This window comes from Mustela nivalis (genome assembly GCF_964662115.1).
Source record: "Mustela nivalis genome assembly, chromosome: 9".
Lineage (NCBI taxonomy): Eukaryota > Metazoa > Chordata > Mammalia > Carnivora > Mustelidae > Mustela > Mustela nivalis.
This window is the reverse complement of record NC_139028.1, coordinates 75,608,340-75,629,343: the sequence shown is the minus strand read 5'-3', so window position 1 is coordinate 75,629,343 and position 21,004 is coordinate 75,608,340. Positions and strand designations below refer to the sequence as shown.

Below are 21,004 nucleotides of genomic sequence, written 5' to 3'. Positions count from 1 at the left end.
AAAACACAGGGAATCTGCAAACCACTGAGAATCCAAGAAGGGCGACTTTGTAGCGGCCGCCCCGCAACTCTCTGCCGCCGCCCGCACTCCTTACCCAAGATTTCCCGCCAATCTCAACTCCTCCTTCTTCCTGAGCCCCGCCCACTTTGGAGAGGCGGTGAGCCTTGAGGGCGGGGAAGCGCCGGGTTCTATCGATATCTCTGGGATAGACTGCCCTGCCCTGCGCCGCCTTCGTCAAAATCCCGAAGGCTTCTCTGTAGATTGTCGAGCGGTAGTTTCGGCAACCTTTCGGATTCCGCACCTCTGCAGGAGGCCGCAGCCAGATCCGCGCCGGAACCATGGTGCGTTGGTTTCAGAGCGCGGGCAGTTTTGGGGCTGAGGTCCGCGGGCGGGGGGAATGGCGAGCCCCCCGTCCTGTCATTCTCAGAGCGGCCCGGGGCTAGGGGCTATGGGGAACCCCCGCCAACGGGAGGATTCCGGCAGTGATTCAGCATCTCCGGCCTGGCCGGGAGAGGGGCGGTGGGTAGTCGGTGCCGCGGTTCTCCGGGGTTCGTTTCGCTTTCTTCCAAGCCTGGGACACTGTTTCCTCGGTCAGCCAGCTGAGTTCGCCCCTCCAGTTATTTCAGTGGTGTAATTCCAAGCAGCTCAGAGTGGCCCCTCGTGCCCTGTGTGGGAGAGAAGGGGACACAGGGACTAGACTTCGACGCTTCACTGTATTGCCAGAGCAGACTTGATCCCTGGGTTTGGGTTCCAGGACAGCGTCCATTTTACTTGTGGGTCCGTCTGATTTCTTTCTCCCCTACCGCTTGATCAGAAAGGGTTCTTTTGGGGCACCTGGGTGGTTCAGTTAGTTAAGCGTCTGCCTTTGTCTCGGGTCATGATCCCAGGGTCCTGGGGTCAAGCCCCATGTCGGGTTCCCTGCTTCTCAGAGAGTCTGCTTCTCTCCCTCTCCCTCCCTCCCCGTCCCTCGCGCTGTTGTGCGCTCTCTCTCTCTCTCAATAAATCTTTTTTTAAAAAGAAAGGGTTCTTTTCATTTTGGCCAGTCACCTAGTTTTACGGATGAATAAACCGAAGCTGGGAGAAGTGGTGGTGTCACGGCTACCACCTGGCTTCAGGACTTCCAGCCATAATCTGCCATTCCAGCACTCAACTTTCTCACTCTCCCCCGGTCCCGATTATTCTCCCAGTATTTGGCTAGTAGGCTCGTTTCAGTGTCTATTAAAGCAGTAGTGGTTCTGATGGCTGTAACTGTTTGTGTCAACGTCAGACTTCCTGAGAACATTCTTGTGTTTATTCATTCAGTATGAATGTTTATACGTTCAAGGCACTGTTTTGAGTGCAGCAAGGGTTCAAAGATAAATCTGCTCTCCTCCTAATCATTAAGCAGAAAGGGACGTGCAGATAAAGAATTGATGGGAGTGTATGTTGGAATTTTGGGAGAAAAGACGAAGACTTAAAGAGGTAGACATTTGAGCGAGTTTAAAGAGGAAAAGTGCTTTTAACTCTTTTAATGAGGGACCAGGATAAGGAAAGAGCATAAACAGGGAACGAACGTTGAACACTATTGAACTTTAGTAATTGAACCCAAAGGGAGTATGACAGATAGAAAGTTGGTCCCATCTAGGTCCCTTTTAGCTCCTGGTAAGTTTTAGAATTTGTTTTGCAACTGAATAATCTTCCAATGAGGTTGTATAACAGCATGTGTTAATGTTGAATGGAAACAGATGGGAGAACATTTTTTAATGATAGAGCTTATTAAAAATTTGAATTTGTAATGTTCTTAAATCAATAGGTGTTTTTTCTTTTACTTTTAGTTTCGCAACCAGTATGACAATGATGTCACTGTTTGGAGCCCTCAGGTAAAAATGTTTTGTACTTTGTCTGTGAAGTGGCTTTAGAGGGTCAACTAGCTAGCTCACTAGCAGCTCTTGATCTTGGGGTGGTGAATTTGAGACACACATTGGGTGTGGAGCCTACTTTAAAAAGAAAGAAAAACTCATGAAATTTGTAGGCTGTGAGAAAATAATCACAACTCATGAAATTTGTAGGCTGTGGGAATATAATCATTTCAGACATTCTTGCAACCTAGATTTATCATTAAAGTAACTTTCCTAATTTAAATGAAAAATCAGGGTCGCCTGGGTCGCTCAGTTGATTAAGGGACTGCCTTAGGCTCAAGTTGTGGTCCCAGAATCCAGGGATCGAGCTCCATGGGGAATCTGCTTCTCCCTCTGACCTTCTCTGTCATGCTCTTTCTCTCAAATAAATAAATAAAATCTTTATAAAATAATAGAAAAGAAAAATCATATGAGATTTAACTATATTCACCTGAGATTTAAGAACACTAGATCAATTTTGAATATATGAAGGGTCTTGTAAGATGACTCTAAGATGTGTTGTTGTTTTCTCTTTAGGGCAGGATTCATCAAATTGAGTATGCAATGGAAGCTGTCAAGCAAGGTTCAGCCACGGTTGGTCTGAAATCGAAAACCCATGCAGTGTTGGTTGCACTAAAGGTGAGTGAGGCAGTAAATAAATCTTCCTCATGTAGGAAATGGAACTAACAAATGTAAGTTTCACTGTGTAAATAATAAAGCATAAATGTTTTTGTGTTTTATAATGTCCCTGTTTAGAGAGCACAGTCAGAGCTTGCAGCTCATCAGAAAAAAATTCTCCATGTTGACAACCATATTGGTATCTCAATTGCGGGACTTACTGCTGATGCTAGACTGTTATGGTGAGTATGATTATGTAAAACAAAAGAAATACCCCTTTTGATTCGTCCAGTTAAGACATTTTAGGAAGTTGTCTGGTAGAGATTCTAAATTCAGATTGTGATACCTTAGTGGATTTGGGCTCAGTTGCTGAATGCTCTGTTTCTTGATCCCTCTAGTAGAAACTACTAGATTTAACCATGTTAAGATTTTTTTTTTTTTAAGATTTTATTTATTTATTTGACAGAGAGAGATCACAAGTAGGTAGAGAGGCAGGCAGAGAGAGAGAGAGAGGAAAGCAGGCTCCCTGCTGAGCAAAGAGCCCGATGTGGAACTCGATCACAGGACCCTGAGATCATGACCTGAGCCAAAGGCAGTGGGTTAACCCACTGAGCCACCCAGGCGCCCCAACCATGTTAAGATTAAAGCTTTTGTAGGGCACCTGGGTGGCTCAGTGGGTTAAGCCTCTGCCTTCGGCTCAGATCATGATCTTGGGATCCTGGGATCGAGCCCTACATCAGGCTCTCTGCTTGGCGGGGAGCCTGCTTCTCTCTCACTCTCTGCCTACTTGTGATCTCTGTCAAAAAAATAAATTAAAAAAATCTGAAAAAAAAAAAACATTAAAGCTTTTGAGAAGTCACCAAATAATGTGATACTTGTTAACTCAGGATATATTGTTTGAGACAATGTTATGACGAAGAAGACCTTGACACTTTGGTCTGATTTCTGAGGGTTGGGGGAACTACTCTTGCTTTCTTTAATATGCCAGTATTTATTAGACATATATTTCTTGCAAAGCTCAATACTGGATACTGCAGGGTACACAAGGATGAGTCATATAAGCATCTTTTCTAGGAACTTAAAATCTAGTAGTATATCCATAATACAAGGTAGAAAGTGGAGAGTAACAGGTAGATTTCTGTGAGTCCAGAGGAAACAGATTATATCTAGTTGAGAGGCATTCTAAAAATGAAGAGCTGGGGCTTTGAAGGCACACAGATTGAGTTTCATTCTTTCTTTTACCCCTTAGTATTTGAGATGAGGCTAGTTACTTAAATCATCAGTTCTTTTAGTATTTACTTTTTCAAGGTTTTTGTTTAAGAGCCCAACATGTAAAGCATGTAACGCAGTACCTTTTGGGTAATTTATTGCTCTTTTTCTCTTGCTCAGCCTTCTCTGTTCTCTAAAGTGCTCAGAGACCAAGTTTATCTAGACTAAGGAGTATTTTAATCCTTTTTTTTTTTTTAAACCTCATGTGTCCCAAGAGTTTGGTATAAATACACATCCTTGTGGCCTTTCTCATTCCCTTACATGGATGTAATCCATGTGAAGAAAACAAAACAAAACAAAAAAATCAAACTACTTTATTTAGACTGAAATAACTCTGATGTGAAATAACTAATTTTCCTTGTTTCCTTTTTAGTAATTTTATGCGCCAGGAGTGTTTGGATTCCAGATTTGTATTTGACAGACCTCTTCCTGTTTCTCGTCTTGTATCTCTAATTGGAAGCAGTATCCTTTTTTTGTTAGCATTTATGAATGTGAACTTTAAATAGAGTTTTGATACTTAAGTGTTATGTTAATTATTGGGAATATAATACATAGCATAGGTAAAATTTTGAAAACTTTAAGGTTAGTTACTTTTCAACAACAAAATGTTTAAAATTTTGAAGGAATTGTGGGGCATTTTGTCATGGAAAAATGTATTCTAAATAAGGATTTGGGTTGCTTTTTTGTCAGCCCTTTTCTAGCCATAGATAAGCTCAATTTGAGGAAAATCAGTCAAGTCTCATTTTTAGAGAAGATTTAAAGTTTTTTATTGGTGGTTCTAGATGTCCTTCAAAATTCATGATCCCTTATATCCAAAACAGATGAGGTACTCTATGTGAAGAGACCATTTTGCTAGCACTCATTCTTGGGTTGGGTGGATAGTTCTAACATTTTTGTAATACTAGGCCAAAGAAATATTTCTCTTGTATTTCTTCTTGCTGTGGTGGATTGTGCAGCAACTTTAAAAGAAGAGCAACAAAAACAGAGCTCTTTGTTAATAGTGTTTAATTTGAGAATAAATTTAATACTTTATTACTTGTTAGAACAGTTTCTTTAACTAGTTTAAGAGACCCAGATACCAACCCAGCGATATGGCCGGAGACCATATGGTGTTGGACTGCTGATTGCTGGTTATGATGTAAGTTAATAGAATTATTATATTTTTATGATTTAAAAAAAAAAACTGACTAGAGGGTTCCTGTGTGGCTTATTGGGTTAAGCCTCTGCCTTTGGCTTGGGTCATGATCGTGGGGTCCTAGGATCAAGGCTCACATCAGGCTCTCTGGTCAGCTGGGAGCCTACTTCCCCATCTCTCTGCCTGCTCCTCTGCCTACTTGTGTTGTCTCTCTCTCTCTCTGTCAAATAAATAAAAAAAATCTTTAAAAAAGGCAAAAACAAAAACAAAAGAAAACTGACTAGAAATTATACAGTGTGTGTATGTATATGTATTTCTTTTCTATTTGTAGGATATGGGCCCTCACATTTTCCAAACCTGTCCGTCTGCCAACTATTTTGACTGTAGAGCTATGTCCATTGGAGCCCGTTCTCAATCAGCTCGTACTTACTTGGAGAGACATATGTCTGGATTTATGGAGTGTGAGTGATTTTTTTGCGGGGGTCCCCTCTAGTCTTTATATAGTGAATAAATAGTATCCTAAATGAAGAAAACTATCAGCCTTACAGAAGGAGTTTTTGTTTTACTTTGTTTTCAAATATGCCCATGGAGTGTTCATTATTTTTCTCATACATACTGGTTATTACCCCATGTAGCCATCACAGTAGTTTCCATCATAATAGAACTTTGTCAAAATACAAATAGGAAAATACAAATGTCCTCAACTTTGAAGAGTCTTGGTTCTGTTGGTCTGAAGTGTGTCCCAACCAGAGTTGAGGACCAGTGTACTGTTTACCAGTTTTAAGTTCTTTTATCAGCTTTTAGTTTTCTGTGATTCTCTTATTTTTAGCCACACAGATATTTCTGTATTAAATAGTCCATAAACAAGTAAAAAATTAATGTAACTATGGGAAAGAAAAGTAAAATGTTGATGTAAGATGTGGTCATAGGACAAGCTTTTCAAGTGCTTTGCTTATGCAAGGGTCTTAGACCTTAACACATCCTTTTTGGACATCTCTTGAGGTGACCATGTGGTTGTTTCCCCTTCGTTCTATCATGGTATATTGCATTATTTGACTTTTGAATGTTAAACCAGCTTTGCATTCCTAGGATAAATCCTTCTTGCTCATGATTTATAATATAAACTATATATATATATATACATATATATATAAATGTTTATATAAACATAAATGTTGCTGGATTCATTTTGTGGATATTTTGTTGAGGTTTTTTTTTGTGTGTCTGTATCTGTAAGGATTATTGATCTGTAGTTTTAGTTTTTTGTGATATTTTTTTCTAGTTTGGTATCAGGTTAATACTGGCCGCATAGAAAGAGTTGGAGACTTTGTTTATAAAGAGCAAACACCTTCCATAGAATACATTCTACAAAACTTTGTGCTGTAGCATTTCTGAATCAGGATTCCCATTTGATTTAGAATAAAAAAGGCCAAATTTAGGAATAAAAATCATGTATTTTCTTAATACATAAAATAATGGTGATGTTATTTATTATTATTAGAAGATTATATGGCTAAACATTATAATTTTGGCTGTTATTATTGTGATATATTTAGTATGTGACTGAAACCATAATAGACCTGACAAATAAAAGTAGCCTAGCAGGAAGGTGAAATTAAGAAATAATTGTTAATTTATTATATAGGCAATTTAAATGAACTGGTGAAACATGGTCTGCGTGCCTTACGAGAGACGCTTCCGGCAGAACAGGACCTAACTACAAAGGTAGATAACATGTTCTTCAATTCAAGATTTCAACATTATAGGTCAGTCATTGATTTCATAAATATAATAGAGGAGTATATGCTTAACAGTTCTTTAATTTGGGAGTTGGTTCCCTTGGTTGGTTCATTCTTTTTCTTTAAGCTATTCACTAAATGATCTGATTATGAAATGATTTTCAAACATTTCTTTTTGGAATAAAGCAATAAAACCAGTAAGTCTTAGGTGGAATGTCCTTCAGTTTCTTCAGCAGGTGGGAATATCTTTGTATTATTAACTCAGTTAACAAATATATATATTGAGCACCTATCATGTGTAGGCAGTAGACATTGAGAATATAATAAACGCAGCAAACATCTTGGCTTTCTTGGAGCATACATTCAGGTCGGGGAGGTAGACAATATATGTATAAGTAAATTATATAATACATTAGAAAATGATAAATACTACAGAAAAAATAGGTTAAGAGGAGAAAGAAGGACCATCTGGATATGGGAAGAAGGTGTGGTGAGGGACATTTAAAATAGGTTGGTTAAAGATGGCTTCACTGAGAACGTGAAATTTGAGGAAGATATCTAAAGGAGGTGAGTTAGTGAGTTATTCAGATGTCTAGAGCAAGATCATTCCAGGGAATACAAGTATAAGGGCTTTGAGTCCAGAATATTTCTAGTCTTTGAGGCAAGAAGGCCAGGAGTGTTGGAGATCAAGAGGAAGAGAATGACTAAAGTGCAATAATGGAGCCCAGATTGTGTATAAACCATTGTAGGTACTTTGGATTTTACTGAATAGATTATTAAGTTTGAACAGAAGAATACCATGATTTGATTTAGGTTTCAAAAGAGTTATTCTGGATGCCATTCTGAAAATAGATTGTAGTGGGCAACATGGGTGAAAATAGTTTTGAAACTGTTACGTTGATATAGAATACAGAGGAATTGTGGTGTAAAAGAGCCTTGAAGTTGGAGATCAGGATAAGGGGTTCAGTTTTGGGTATGCTTTAAAATTAGAGCTAAAAACATTTGCTAGTGAATTGGTTGTGAGGGTGTAAAAACAACAAAAAAAGTTGTTTTCAAGATTTTGGGATTGATTAGAGGAAGGAGAGATTTATGATTTACTGAGCTGATTATAAGACAGTGGAAGGAACAAGTCTTGGGGTAGGAGTTGTGGAGAAAGATCAGGCAGTTAGCTTAGGACTTAAAACTTGTTAATGCCTACTGTCCATTGCTGATAGAGAATAAGCAGATACTGGGGCACCAGGTTGGCTCAGTCAGTAGACTATACAGCTCTTGATCTTGGGTTTATGAGTTCAAGCCCCATGTTGGGCATAAAGCTTACTTTAAAAAAAAAGATGATAATACTAAGCAGCTATCAGATGTGTATGCCCTGGAGTTTGGTGGAAAATGATCTAGCTAGACTTAGAAAGTTTGGAGTCTTTATGTAGAAATGACATTTAGAGAATGAATTGGATGAAACCACTGAAGGAATCAAATAGTTTCTCAAGAGGTTTGAGGCCTGGACAAGGGGCCCTCTAGAGTGCCTATCGCACCTTTAGAGATTGGAACGTGAGTATCAACAAAAAGAGACTGAGAAAGATGACAAAGAAGGTTGGAGGAAAGCATTCTTGAAAACAAATGAAGAAACTATTTCGATGAAGAGGGAATGAAAAATTGCTAATACATCAAGGAAGATAGGGAATGAGAATTAACCATTAGATTAATAATGATGGGGACTTGACTAGACAATTTTATTGAAACAGTAAGCCCAAAACTGAAAGGAATGGAATCGGGACAGAATGGGAGAAGAGGAATTGGAAGTGGCTTTCATTCTCTTGCAGGTTCAGAGAAATGGGGTGGTGGTTGGAAGAGAATGTAGTGAGAGTTTTTCGTTGTTTTGGTTTTTTAAAATGGGAGAAATTACAGCATGTCTGGTGCATGATTATAAGAATAATCCAGTGTAAAGAGAAACATTTATGTTGGAGAAATAGGAGAAAAACTGGTGGACCAATGTCCTTAAACAGTATACAGGTGGAAAGGTAGACCTTAGGATATTGATTCATTCACACTAACAGGAAGGGAGAGAATCTAGGGTCGTAGATACAGGAAACAGTAGTTACTATGCTTCTGTTTTCTCAGTGAAATGAGGAGCAAGGAGAATGGAAAATCTTAGAAAGATGTCCAGGAGAGAGGAGATTGGATGATCTAGGGACCCGTATAGTACAATGCAGGAACCACTATAGGCCTCCTTGTGGTTAATGATCATGAAAGGGAGATCAGTCAGCATTTTGTAAATCTGTCTTATTATCGTGATTGGATAGTTATTATTGTATATGTATGTGAAAAATTTATAGCCTGTGTAATCTTTTAAAAATAATTTTTCCTATCCTAAAAGTAATTTTTTAAAAATCAGGAATGTACATTAAATTATTTTTATTTGTTTACCATAGGGGCACCTGGGTAGCTCAGTTGCTTAAGGATCTGACTCTTGATTTTGGTTCAGGTCATGATAAGATCGAACCTGCATTAGGCTCCATGCTGAGTGTGGAACCTGCTTAAGATTCTCTCTATCCCTGCCCACCCCACTCCCCCCAAAAATGAGTAAAGTACCCATAATGCCATCACTCCAAGACAACTATCTTTTAAAATCGGGGTTTACAGTTACTTGTTGACATTTGCAATTTGGAAAACTTTGCTCAGGTATCTGGCTTTCTCATTTCATATGTTTACTGACTCATGGAGAATGATAGTGAAATCATTGAGAGAAGGCCTATATATCATGCCTCAATTTTTCACTAAAATTTTAATCTTATAGAAGGCCTTTTTACACTGGTTGGCATTCACTGAGCATTTTAAGAATTGCTCTTGAATTTTAACATGTAGAAAATAGTTCAAGACCCCACCAAAGTCAACATTTTAGAACCTAAAACTTATTCTCTTTCCTTATTAAGAATCACCATGTCTTAATTCACATAGGAAACAAACCCGATTATTTCTTTGAAGTTAGGCTTACTTCCCAGACAAGTTGCTTGGTCTGGTAACACTGGTCTGCAGCACATTTCCATTATGAGCCTCGTTACAAATTCCTAGGAGGCCAGACCTTTGGCATTCCTCATGATTATCAAAAGTGAATATTAAATTTGCAAGTTAAACAGGGATCTACTAGTTTTCATCTTCCTTTTTTCTCTACACTTAAGTACTTTTTAGTTTTATTAAGTGCTATATAAACTTTTATTTTGTTTTTTTTACTCAACATTTAATCAAAAGCATTTTTCAATATGAATTCTCCTGATTTTCAATTTTTATCTTTCCCTCCTCCTGCCCCCAGAATGTCTCCATTGGAATTGTTGGTAAAGACTTGGAGTTCACGATTTATGATGATGATGATGTATCTCCATTCCTGGAAGGTCTTGAAGAAAGACCGCAGAGAAAGGCACAGGTATATAACTAATCATAATACCAGAAGGTTTAGTTCTGTCATAAACTGCTGTTCCTACCACAGTTGTGGAGGAAAGACACCATTTTTGGCTTTAATTATTGAGATAGGCTCGCAGTTCAAATGGCAGTAGGAAAACTTGGAACTGAATAATGTAAAGTACTGAGGGGGCGGTAATCTCTATAAGCAACGAGGGTTGATGATTTGGCTCTCTGTTGGTGTTTTTCGCAAATCTCTTTGTGGACTGTGGCTAAGTCATTCTTTTGCTGGTCTCATTTAGGGTCTCTTATAGTCAGTTGAAGCAGTGGGACTGGAACATCCAAGGTGGCTTTATTCACAGTCTTCATTATTCATACTCTCTAGGTATATCCTAGAGGGACAGCTAGAAGGTTGGGACCTCTGCTAAGATGACTGGACCACTGTCCGTGTAGTCTCAGAGCCTCTCTTCACCAGGGTCTCTTTAGCAGGGTAACAGCTCAGGGCTTGCAAAAGTTCAAAAGCTCAAAAACGGAAGGTGCTAGACATTCTTAAAGGCTAGGCCTGGGAGGGGCACAGCATCAGTTTTACTTATTCTGTTGGTTAAAGGAAATCATAAAGCCAGCCACGAGTCTATAGGAGTGGGGACTGAGAGAAAGTTTATTGGGGTCCCTTTGGAAACTGAATTGACCCTTCACAAATACTGAGAAAAGGATCAGGAAGTGTTGGGAAATCTTAGATTAAATACTGGTCTTTTTTGTTGGGTATTTAGAATACAGAGTTGCTATTTATAGATACTTATCTGATGGCTGTGTAATTGAAAATAAAGTGTCCTAGAGAGAAATATTTTCTGCATTGTGAATTTTTTTTTCAACTTGGAGAGGATATTGTTGGTACTATTTGGAGGAGTAGGATTTGCATTATTTAAACTGTTGTTGGTAAGAACCAGTGCTGTTGGGAAGAATGCTGTGAGTTACACACAGCTGATTTGTTCGATCATGTTTTCTCTGTGTTATTAGTGCTGAAGAAGATGAGAATGTCAAAAATGTACTGATTATATTCTAAGGCTAGAAGTGATAATAAAAAGGAGGCCTTTGTTCCTGAACAAGACAAAGTATGATAAAATGCTGGAATTGTTCAATGATGCTTTGGTTTTCAGACCTATAAAATGATGCCTGCTTAAAAACAAAAAACGTTTGTTCAGAAACTTTAACAGGGCAGTTAACTAAAATATTTTAGTTAACTAAAATTGAGTATCCAGAATATCTCCTAACCCCTTTTTCTTGCATATTTTTTATAATATTTGTGATAAGAAGTATATATTGGTCAAGTGATTTTTTTCTTTTTAACCTGTTTTCTTTTTTCTTCCCCTACAGCCTGCTCAACCTGCTGATGAACCTGCAGAAAAGGCTGATGAACCAATGGAACATTAAGTTACAAGCCAGTCTATGTGTGTATTATCAAATCTGTAAGAATTCAGGAACATGTACTGATGACAGTAATCTATACTTTGAACCAAAAGATGCAGGGTGGTCTTATGGTATGTTTTAGGAATCAGTCCAGATGTGTTTTTCCTAAGCAACTTGTCTGAAACCATATAATGGTATGATTTTTCTTTGAGAGGGTCTATATAATCATTTTCTAGTAAGTATAGTTATCTGTACTAATGTTTTTATATGAAGAACATAGTGTCTTTGTGTTTTTAAAGACAACTGTGAAATAAAATTGTTTCACCTGCCTGTGTATTGGGTTTTTGTTTTTTAAGTAGCTTCAACTATAAATAGTAATGAGATTACAACTGGTCGTCTGCCATGTTTGCCAAATTAATTTGCCTTAGGTTTAGTGATGGGGAAAAATAGTACCTCTTATCTATCACAGCCTTATACCAATCCCCTAGGTATGGACTGGCTACATGAGAATCCATGGAGATTTGGTTCAGAATACAAATTGCAGGGTTCAACCCTGGAGATTTTTTTTTAAGATTTTATTTATATATTTGACAGAGACATCACAAGTAGGCAGAGAGGCAAGCAGAGAGAGAGGAGGAAGGAGGCTCCCCGCTGAGCAGAAAGCAAGATGTGGGGCTCGATCCCAGGACCCCGAGATCAAGACCCCAGCTGAAGACAGGCTTTAACCCACTGAGCCACCCACACACCCCAACTCGAGATTCTTACTAAAACCTGAGAAACCATGAATGGTTTTTCATTACAACCAGCAGATGGCAGTAGTGATAACACTGGTCTCAGTGTAGGGAACTTTTGCAAAAATGACAAAAGGGGTTTTAATTCCAAACCATCATTTCCTCTTATCATGTCCAGCCCCACTCTGGCGTAATCTTTAGACTGCCTTCCATTATTTTTGTGAGTGGTGTATCCAGATACTGCAATACAATTTTTATCTTAGGCCATGTAAAATGAAATTCGAGGAAATCTGATTTACTCCAAACACTCCAAAATTTTGCTGCTTAGGAACCTTGCGGAGTTTTTTATTTCCTGAGATTCCTATCGTTCTAGAGAAGAACAGTTCATTTGTAGTTAGGGAACTTGGATTTTAGATCTAATTCTACTAATTAGTTGCTGTTTGGAGAATTATTTTAAAGGTAAAATGGGAAACTTTATGTGAAAATACCTTATACACTCTAAAATTCATAAAATGTTAGTTTATTTTTTTTCTAAATTGCCCAAAATTTATTTTTATTTAAAGATTTTATTTTGGGGGCACCTGCGTGGCTCTGTTGGTTAAGTGTCTGCCTTTGGCTCAGGTTGTGGTCCCAACATCCTGGGATCAAGCCCCACATGATGCTTCCTGTTGAGCTATAGCCTGCTTCTCCTTCTCCCTGTCTGCCTGCCACTCCCCCTGCTTGTGCTCTCTCTCTCTCTCTCAAATAAAATATTTAAAAAATAATATTTTAAGTAATCTCTACACCCAATGAAGGGCTTGAACCTATAAGCCCAAGACCAAGAGTCACATGCTCCACTGATGGAGCCAGCCAAGTGCCCTACAGATTGCCCAAAAGTTTAAAAGTGTTAGTAGATTTAAATCTCTCTCACTTCTTGAAGGTAAAGTGCTAAGACAAACTCTGGCAATCTTGTTGAGAGAAAGACCTGACTAAACACAGGAATGTGTGAGGTGTTGGGTCTTTATTCTGGAAGTAGACCCAGGAACAGGCATTGGATCTTGGGATGAGGCCATAAAGACCATGTGGCCATTTTACCTACCATAGAAGTTGGTTTGAGCATGTGCAACTAACACACACAAAGTGAATGGAAGGGAGGGGTCCCACCCGCCTTCACACTCAATGGCTCTTCTTGTCTGGAGGAGGGAACATAAGTGGGAAATTTCATAATCTCTTTAAAGCCTCAGGCAAGTCTCTCTTCCTCTGTGCCTAGCATTGTATGAGCCTCTTGTCTTGTTGGGTGATTCTGTTGTTTAAAGATAATGTGTAACATTTTGTATCTGTTCCCTAAATGCAAACAAATTACTTGACTGGCACTCAGCTGGGGGAAAAAAAGTCATCCCTCAGAGCCAGTTTTAGTAATCTTTTTATTTTTATTTTTGTAAAGATTTCATTTATTTGAAACAGAGGGTATGAACACAGGACCATAGAGGGAGAGCAAAAAGCAGAGCCCCACAGAGCATGGGGCCTGATGTAGAGTTTGAGCCTAAGACCCACAGATCATGACCTGAGCCAAAGGCAGACAGACACCTAAGCAACTGAGCCACCCAGGAGCCCCTTAGTAATCTTTTTTCTTTTTTTTTTTTAAGGATTTTATTTATTTTTTTGACAGAGAGATAGAGCACAAGTAGGGGAAGTGACAGGGAGAGGGAGAATCAGACTCTCTGCGGAGCAAGGAGCCCATTGCAGGGTTGCAAGGCTCAATCCCAGGATGCGAGATCATGACCTGAGCCAAAGGCAGAGGCTTAACCGTGAGCCACACAGCGCTCCCTTAGTAATCTTTTTAATATATGATGTTAGTCTTATACACTGACCTTAGAACTTAAAATCCCTTCCACCCCAATAAGATTCAATCAACTCCACTGTCTGTACAGAGTTCTTTGTGAAGCATTTCCATTGTTGTTTTGTCTAGTGTGTTATCTTTAGTTATTCTGTTTAATCTGTGTTAAATAATGATAAACAAATCCCTAATAATCTCTCATTAAACCTATCACTGATATAAAAATATTTAATTCATCTGGAATTTATTAGGCATCTATAGGTGCAGCTTTGAAGAACTCATGGTTAAAAAATAAGAGGCAGTTGGGGCGCCTGGGTGGCTCAGTGGGTTAAGCCGCTGCCTTCGGCTCAGGTCATGATCTCAGGGTTCTGGGATCGAGTCCCGCATCGGGCTCTCTGCTCGGCAGGGAGCCTGCTTCCTTCCCTTCCTCTCTCTCTGCCTACTTGTGATCTCTCGCTGTCAAATAAATAAATAAAATTTTTTAAAAAATATTTTATTTATTTAGGGGCGCCTGGGTAGCTCAGTGGGTTAAGACTCTACCTTCGGCTCAGGTCATGATCCCAGGGGCCTGGGATCGAGTCCCGCATGGGGCTCTCTGCTCAGCAGGGACCCTGCTTCTCCTCAACTCTCTCTCTGTCTGTCTCTCTGCCTATTTGTGATCTCTCTCTCTGTCAAATAAATAAAATCTTTAAAAAAAAATATATTTTATTTATTTATTTGTCAGAGACAGAGGGAGAGAGAGCGAGCGAGCACAGACAAAGAGGCAGGCAGAGGCAGAGGGAGAAGCAGGCTCCCTGCTGAGCAAGGAGCCCGATGTGGGACTTGATCCCAGAACCCTGGGATCATGACCTGAGCCGAAGGCAGCTGCTTAACCAACTGAGCCACCCAGGCGTCCCAATAAATAAAATCTTTAAAAAAAAAAATAAGAGGCAGTAAAGTAGGTGACAGGATTCAGGTTCTAATTCCAGCTTTTTCAATGTTTGACCATTTTGTGATATGAGGACAAGTTCCTTTTCTCTAGGCTTTGATTTCCTAGACACCTACATTTTTATGATTCTAGGTATATGACAAGGCTTTTGCTCTCAACTTAAAGTTAGAAAGCATTAAATCTTTGGGGAAAAAAGGTGGGGGGGCCACCTTGGTGTCTTAGTCGGTTAAGCGTCTATCTTTGGCTCAGCTCATGATCCCAGGGTCCTGGGATTCAGCCCTGTTTCTGGCTCTCTGCTCAGCAGGGGCCTGCTTCTCTCTCTTTCTCTGCCTGCCACTCTGCCTGTTTGTATTCTCCCTCTTAGACTCACTCTCTCTGTGTCAAATAAATAAAAACTTAAAAAAAAAAAAAGCATTCAAAATGAGGGGTGCCTAGGTGGCTCAGTCAGACTCTTCATTTCAGCTCAGGTAATGATCTCAGTCATGAGTTCAAACTCCCAACTGGGGCTTCTCCGCTCAGTGGGGAGTCTGCTTCAGATCCTCTCCCTCTACCCCTCCCCCGTTCTTGCGTGCTCCCTCTCTCAAAAACAACAACAAAAACTTAAAAAAAGGAAAAAGCATTCAAAATGATACAATTATATACTAGAGTAAAAACAAGACCCAAAACAAGGTGCATATTATAAGTCAGGAGGAAATCAGGTATATAAGGTCCTGATATCTATGGAATAAGCTCTGTATTTAATATACAACAATGTGGGGCAGCTGGGTGGCGCAGTGAGTTAAGCATCTGCCTTCGGCTTAGGTCATGGTCTCAGGGTCCTGGGATTGAACCCCGCATCAGGTTCCCTGCTCCTCGAGGAACCTGCTTCTTCCTTTCCTTCTGCCTGCCGCTCCTCCTGCTTGTGCTCTCTCTCTTTCTCTGTCAAATAAATAAAATCTTAAAAAAAAAAAAAAAAGAGTACACAACAATGTATATGTTGTGTATACTTAATAGTTTCCTTAATGACTTGGTCATGATAATTCAAATTCTCTTCTGTAGGTGCGCCTGTGGGTGGCTGTCGTTAAGCATCTGCCTTCAGCTCAGGTCAAGATCCCAGGGTGTAGGGATCCATAGAGCCCTTCATTGGGCCCCTTGCTCAGTGGGAAACCTGCTTCTCCCTCCCATTCCCCCTTCTTGTGTTCCTTCTTTTACTGTCTCCCTCTGTCAAATAAATAAAATCTTAAATTTTTTTTTTCTTCTGTAACACACTGAGCCTCCAGGGCAATTGAAGTGGGTGTGGTTGGTCCTGCATTATGGTGGCTCTAAACTGCTGAGCTTTGTTATTGCTAAGTCCAGTTTTTATGCTTTTGGGGGTCTCATTTCACACCAACAGATTGTTCCTTCTTGATAAGTGGGCTTGGAAACCAGATACAGTTCTTGTAAAATTTATGAATACACAGAAGTGAAACAACCAGTTGTATACACATCTTAGGTTCATCTCAAGGGAATTATGTTGCATGAAAATACAATCTCTGTGGTTACATTGTACAGTTAATATACATTACATCTTTGACAAAATTACAGAGATATGAACAAACAGCTTAGTAGTTGCCAGAGGGGTGAGGAGGGAAGTGGCTGTGACCATAAAAGGATAGCAGGAAGGATCCTTGAAATTGTATCATGCCTGGTGGTGGTCGCATAAATCTATTTTTTTTTAAAGATTTTATTTATTTATTTGACAGAGAGACAAAGATCACAAGTAGGCAGAGACACAGGCAGAGAGAGGGGGAAGCGGGCTTCTGCTGAGCAGAGAGCCGCTGTGGGGGTTTGATCCCAGGAGCCTGAGATCATGACATGAGCTGAAGAGCTCTTTTTTTTTTTTAAAGATTTTATTTATTTATTTGACAGAGAGAGATTACAAGTAGGCAGAGAGGCATGCAGAGAAAGAGGGGAAAGCAGACGCCCTGCCAAGCAGAGAGTCCAATTTGGGGCTCGATCTCAGAACCCTGAAATCATGACCTGAGCCGAAGGCAGAGGCTCAACCCACTGAGCCACCCAGGTGCCCCATGGTCACATGAATCCAAACATGGTAAAATTACCTAGAACTAAATGCAGAAGTGACTGTATGTAAAACTGGTGAACCTGAATGAGGAGTAAATTATATCAATGTCAATTTCTTGCATTTGATATTGAACTGTACACAAAATGTTAGTTTTCTCCCTAGTTGGGAGAAACTAGGGGAAGAGTATATGGGATCTCTGTATCTGTAATTATTTCAAGATAAAAAGTTTTGTTTTTTTAAATCAGTACATAGGATTTGAAGAACATTCTTAGAACATGATGTGAACTAATGGGCTTTGTGATATATTTTGGGTGCTCAAAGAATTTATACTTTGCTTGATGGTTCTTTTTAGAAGAGAAGAAATCTCAATTAGCTGGATTCTAGATATGTGAGACAGTATTTTTTTCTATGTTCCTAATGAAGTATGTACTTGTTAAGGGTGAGTTCTGTCAGATGTCTTTTATTCACAGTGTTTTGTTCAAGGCTTCAAAAAAAAATTTTTTTTAATAACAATTGGCCAGAAAAGTTTTTGAGGGGGAGGTCTGCGTGGGAGCATATGGAACCTCAAGAACAATTCCGAAGGTGCTATGGCTATTAGTAGCTGCAACAATTGGGTTTTTGGAGAAAGGTAAAAATCTTTTTAAAATAGTGAGGTCAATCTCCCTTTTTGCAAATAAATGTATGTATGTATGTATGTTAACTTCTTGGATGCTCAGAAAGGATCTTGAAATAAAGCGCCGATGTCCCAGCAACCCCAGCCTAACTGCAAAGGCAGAAACCGAGATTCCTGGAGAGGTTAAGAACTGAAATGGATCTTCATAAAATCTAGTCTCACTTATTTGAAGAACTGAAGTGACTCTCCCAAATAGTAATTAGTTACAGTCCCTGTTTATTAGTGGGTGAGCTAGAAAAGGAACGTAAGCTTTTTAAGCTTTCCCAGATGCCCCTGCCACCTAAAACTGCCGCGGACTGGAAGGAAGAAACTTGAGCATACTTGCAGAACGCAGGCGCAGGACGGAGAAGACTTGGCCTCTCTGAGTTGCCGTAGGGGCTAGGTGGCTTGGCCTCGTCACCCCACCCCCTTCCACGTCAGCCGAGGACGGTGCGGAGCAGCGGCTGCTGCTGCGGGTTGGAGCTGCAGTCGACGGTCCCACCGTTGCCCTAGCTGCCGCCCCTTGGAGCCAGGTAGCGGGCCCAAAGCTCCCAATCCCGGAGGCGTGCTGGGCTGGGCTGGGCTGGGCTCGGTCGGAGGAACCAGCTCTCCGGCGGGAGGATGCGGAAGAGGAGCGACTAGGCCGCTCGCGTCCGGGCCTGGCGAAGTAGAACGGGGGGCTGGGAAGCTCTGGGCCGAGCGCCCCTTCACGGTCTTGCGTACTGGCCAGGAGTCTGAGCCCTCCTAGGGCCCAGGGGTTCACGATTCCGGGCCGGGGCTGCTTTGCTGGAGGGACAGGAGGAGATGGGGGTGCAGCGCACTGATTGACCGACCCACACACCGTCGGGTCCACCCATGAACAAGAAAATGTTGTAAGGTTTTTAGCTGTGTTTTCGTGCACAGGGTCTCTTATTTGAGAAGTTCAGATTGTGTGTTATGTTTAAAAATCATTGTTCTGATTGTTCTGTTACGCGGTTGGGCGGGACTGGGGGACTGTCACTGTATTGTGGGCCTTAGTGTGCAGTACGGCATTCTCAAGCCCTAGGCGGGGTTGTGGGGTGGGAGATAATATCCTAAGACCGAGGCAGACAGGCGTGTCTTTTATCATATTAGGCATTGTTTTTATGGGACACAGTATGAATTGACCCTACCCTTCTAGTACTTTAAAACTCAGCCAGACTGAATGAACTTTAGACAGTAAAGATCATGATAGTTACTGGTTGTGTGTGTGTGTGTGTGTGTGTGTGTGTGTGTGTGTTTACTTGTAATGATATCGTTCTATTTTTCTAGATATTCTGGCATCTATCATCCTTGAATCTTGTATCGAGGTTTGATTATATCCGGAAACCATGACGGCTGCCGAGAACGTGTGCTATACGTTAATTAACGTGCCCATGGATTCAGAACCACCATCTGAAATTAGCTTAAAAAATGATCTAGGTAAACTCTGATGATATTTTGAAAATTAAATGGAGAAGAAATGAAAATAAAAGGCTCATTTCCATTACAAGTTTCTTTGTAATTAGAAATACTTAATTTTTGTCTAAATACTTTTTTCTAGAATCTCTCAAGTAGAACTTTGATTTTTTTTAAAAGATTTTATTTTTTTCTTTGATAGAGGGCACAAGTAGGTAGGAAGATGGAGAGGGAGAAGCAGGCTCCCGGCTAGGCAGGGAGCCCAGTGTGAGGATCCATCCCCCATTGTGGTCATGATCTGAGCTGAAGGCAGATGCCCAACAGACTGAGCTGCCCAACAGACTGAGCTACCCAGGCACCCCAGAACTTGGGTCTTGATAAAAATTAAAACCTGGGGCACCTGGGTGGTTGGTCAGTTAAGCGTCTTCCTTCTGCTAACTAAGGTCATGATCCCAGGGTCCTGGGATTGAGCCCCACTTCAGACTCCCTGCTCAGTGGGGAGTCTCCTGCTCTTTCTGACCCTCTGCTCTGCTCCTGCTCTCTCTCTCTGGCTGTCTCTCTCAAAGAAATAAAATCTAGAAAAAGAAAACTTGTTACATTTAGACTCGCAGTGTTGGTTTTTGGAAATAAAACAACATCTCAGCTTAGTAAAGCTAAAGAAATATAGTAGTTTAGTTGTTAGATATTCCTCACAATAACATAATGGCTTGTATAGTTTAATATATTAGGCTTAAGTGTAGCTGACATTTCTTTGCAGGTAACAGGTTGAGAATGTGTATTTGAATGTTTTAGTTCCTTTGTGTACTTAACTTCTTATTACTTAGCTTGTAAAACCAAAATAACTTTGTTCTTTGGGTTTGCCACCTATTGAACTTGGATTATGCATGTGTTTTCTGGAAAGTTTTAAGCTTTTTCAGCATTTGAGGTTTAAAAAGGTTTAAGCTTTTTAAAAGCATTTATTACAAAACGAAAACAAGTATATTTCTGGATTTTAAAAGTGTATACTCGGTATCCTTTTTGTGAGTGATTCTGTGAAAAACATTTTTTCCAAAGTAAGGCACATTCCAAAATAATGATTCTTGTTTCATTGAACTGCTAAAAATAAGTTTTACTTAAATGATAACTACTGTTTAAAACAAAGAAGAGTGAAAATTATGCTTCAGGTCTTTAAAGTATCCTTTTAGAAGGTAGTTTGCTATTTGAAAGGAGACAGTATTTTACTTGCCTGTTCCCATGTTTTAATCAGAAATAATAGAATTATCTCCCGATTTTAGGCTTCTTAATAACTTGGTTTCTATTGAGATCCACTTTTAGAGAAGGAAAAAGAGATACTCCTTTATGTCACTTAAACCTATAGGCCTATATACCAAAGCCACAGATAGTTCTTTTTGTGTGTGTATATGTGTTTATGTATGACAATAGAATGAAATGCACATTAATGAATAAACTTGATTACTATTTCTTATAATTTAAAAGTTTTCAGGACACTTGGCTGTCTCAGTGGGCAGAGCATGTACTTTTTTTGGTTGTTTGTTTTTTTTAGGATTTTTATTTATTTATTTATTTGACAGAGAGATCACAAGAAGGCAGAGAGGCAGGCAGAGAAAGAGGGGGAAGCAGGCTCCCTGCTGAACAGAGAGCCCAATGTGGGGCTCCATCCCAGGACCCTGAAATCATGACCTGAGCCAAAGGCAGAGGCTTTAACCCACTGAGCCACCTAGGCACCCCCGGAGCATGTACGCTTGATCCCAGTAGTAGTTACTTGGTAGATTTTGGCGAATTGAATTATTATTTGAAATTTTCCATATTTTTATTTTTATTTATTTATTTATTTTTAAAGATTTTTTAATTTATTTGACAGACAGAGATTACAAGTAGGCAGAGAGTCAGGCAGAGAGAGAGGGGGAAGCAGGCTCCCAGTGTGATGCGGGGATCATGATCTGAGCCCAAGGCAGAGGCTTTAACCCAGTGAGCCACCCAGGTGC

The 21,004-nt window shown here is 40.0% G+C and overlaps 2 protein-coding genes and 1 long non-coding RNA gene across 3 annotated transcripts in view; 2 read left to right on the top strand and 1 right to left on the bottom strand.

The window, feature by feature from the left end:
- Nucleotides 1–135: 135 nt before the first annotated feature.
- PSMA1 (proteasome 20S subunit alpha 1) lies at nt 136–11,769 on the top strand. Its single transcript, XM_082683208.1, has 10 exons — nt 136–341; nt 1,815–1,859; nt 2,415–2,516; nt 2,634–2,737; nt 4,138–4,226; nt 4,832–4,902; nt 5,231–5,360; nt 6,545–6,624; nt 9,943–10,053; nt 11,403–11,769. The coding sequence occupies exons 1-10, from the start codon at nt 339–341 to the stop codon at nt 11,457–11,459; spliced, it is 792 nt and encodes a 263-aa protein (XP_082539334.1). The 5' UTR covers nt 136–338; the 3' UTR covers nt 11,460–11,769.
- On the bottom strand, nt 251–1,539 carry LOC309840771. The gene is made up of 2 exons (XR_014298782.1): nt 1,048–1,539; nt 251–665 (listed from the first exon to the last, which is right to left on the bottom strand). It is a non-coding gene; the product is annotated as an uncharacterized lncRNA (long non-coding RNA).
- Nucleotides 11,770–17,970: 6,201 nt separating the features above from the next.
- The window catches only part of COPB1 (COPI coat complex subunit beta 1), a 40,524-nt gene continuing 37,490 nt past the window's right edge, over nt 17,971–21,004 (top strand). Inside the window, exons 1-2 of the mRNA XM_082683142.1 lie at nt 17,971–18,136; nt 18,894–19,043. Of these exons, the coding sequence (XP_082539268.1) occupies nt 18,953–19,043 (91 nt within the window). The 5' untranslated portion in view covers nt 17,971–18,136; nt 18,894–18,952. The remainder of the gene's footprint in view (nt 18,137–18,893; nt 19,044–21,004) is intronic.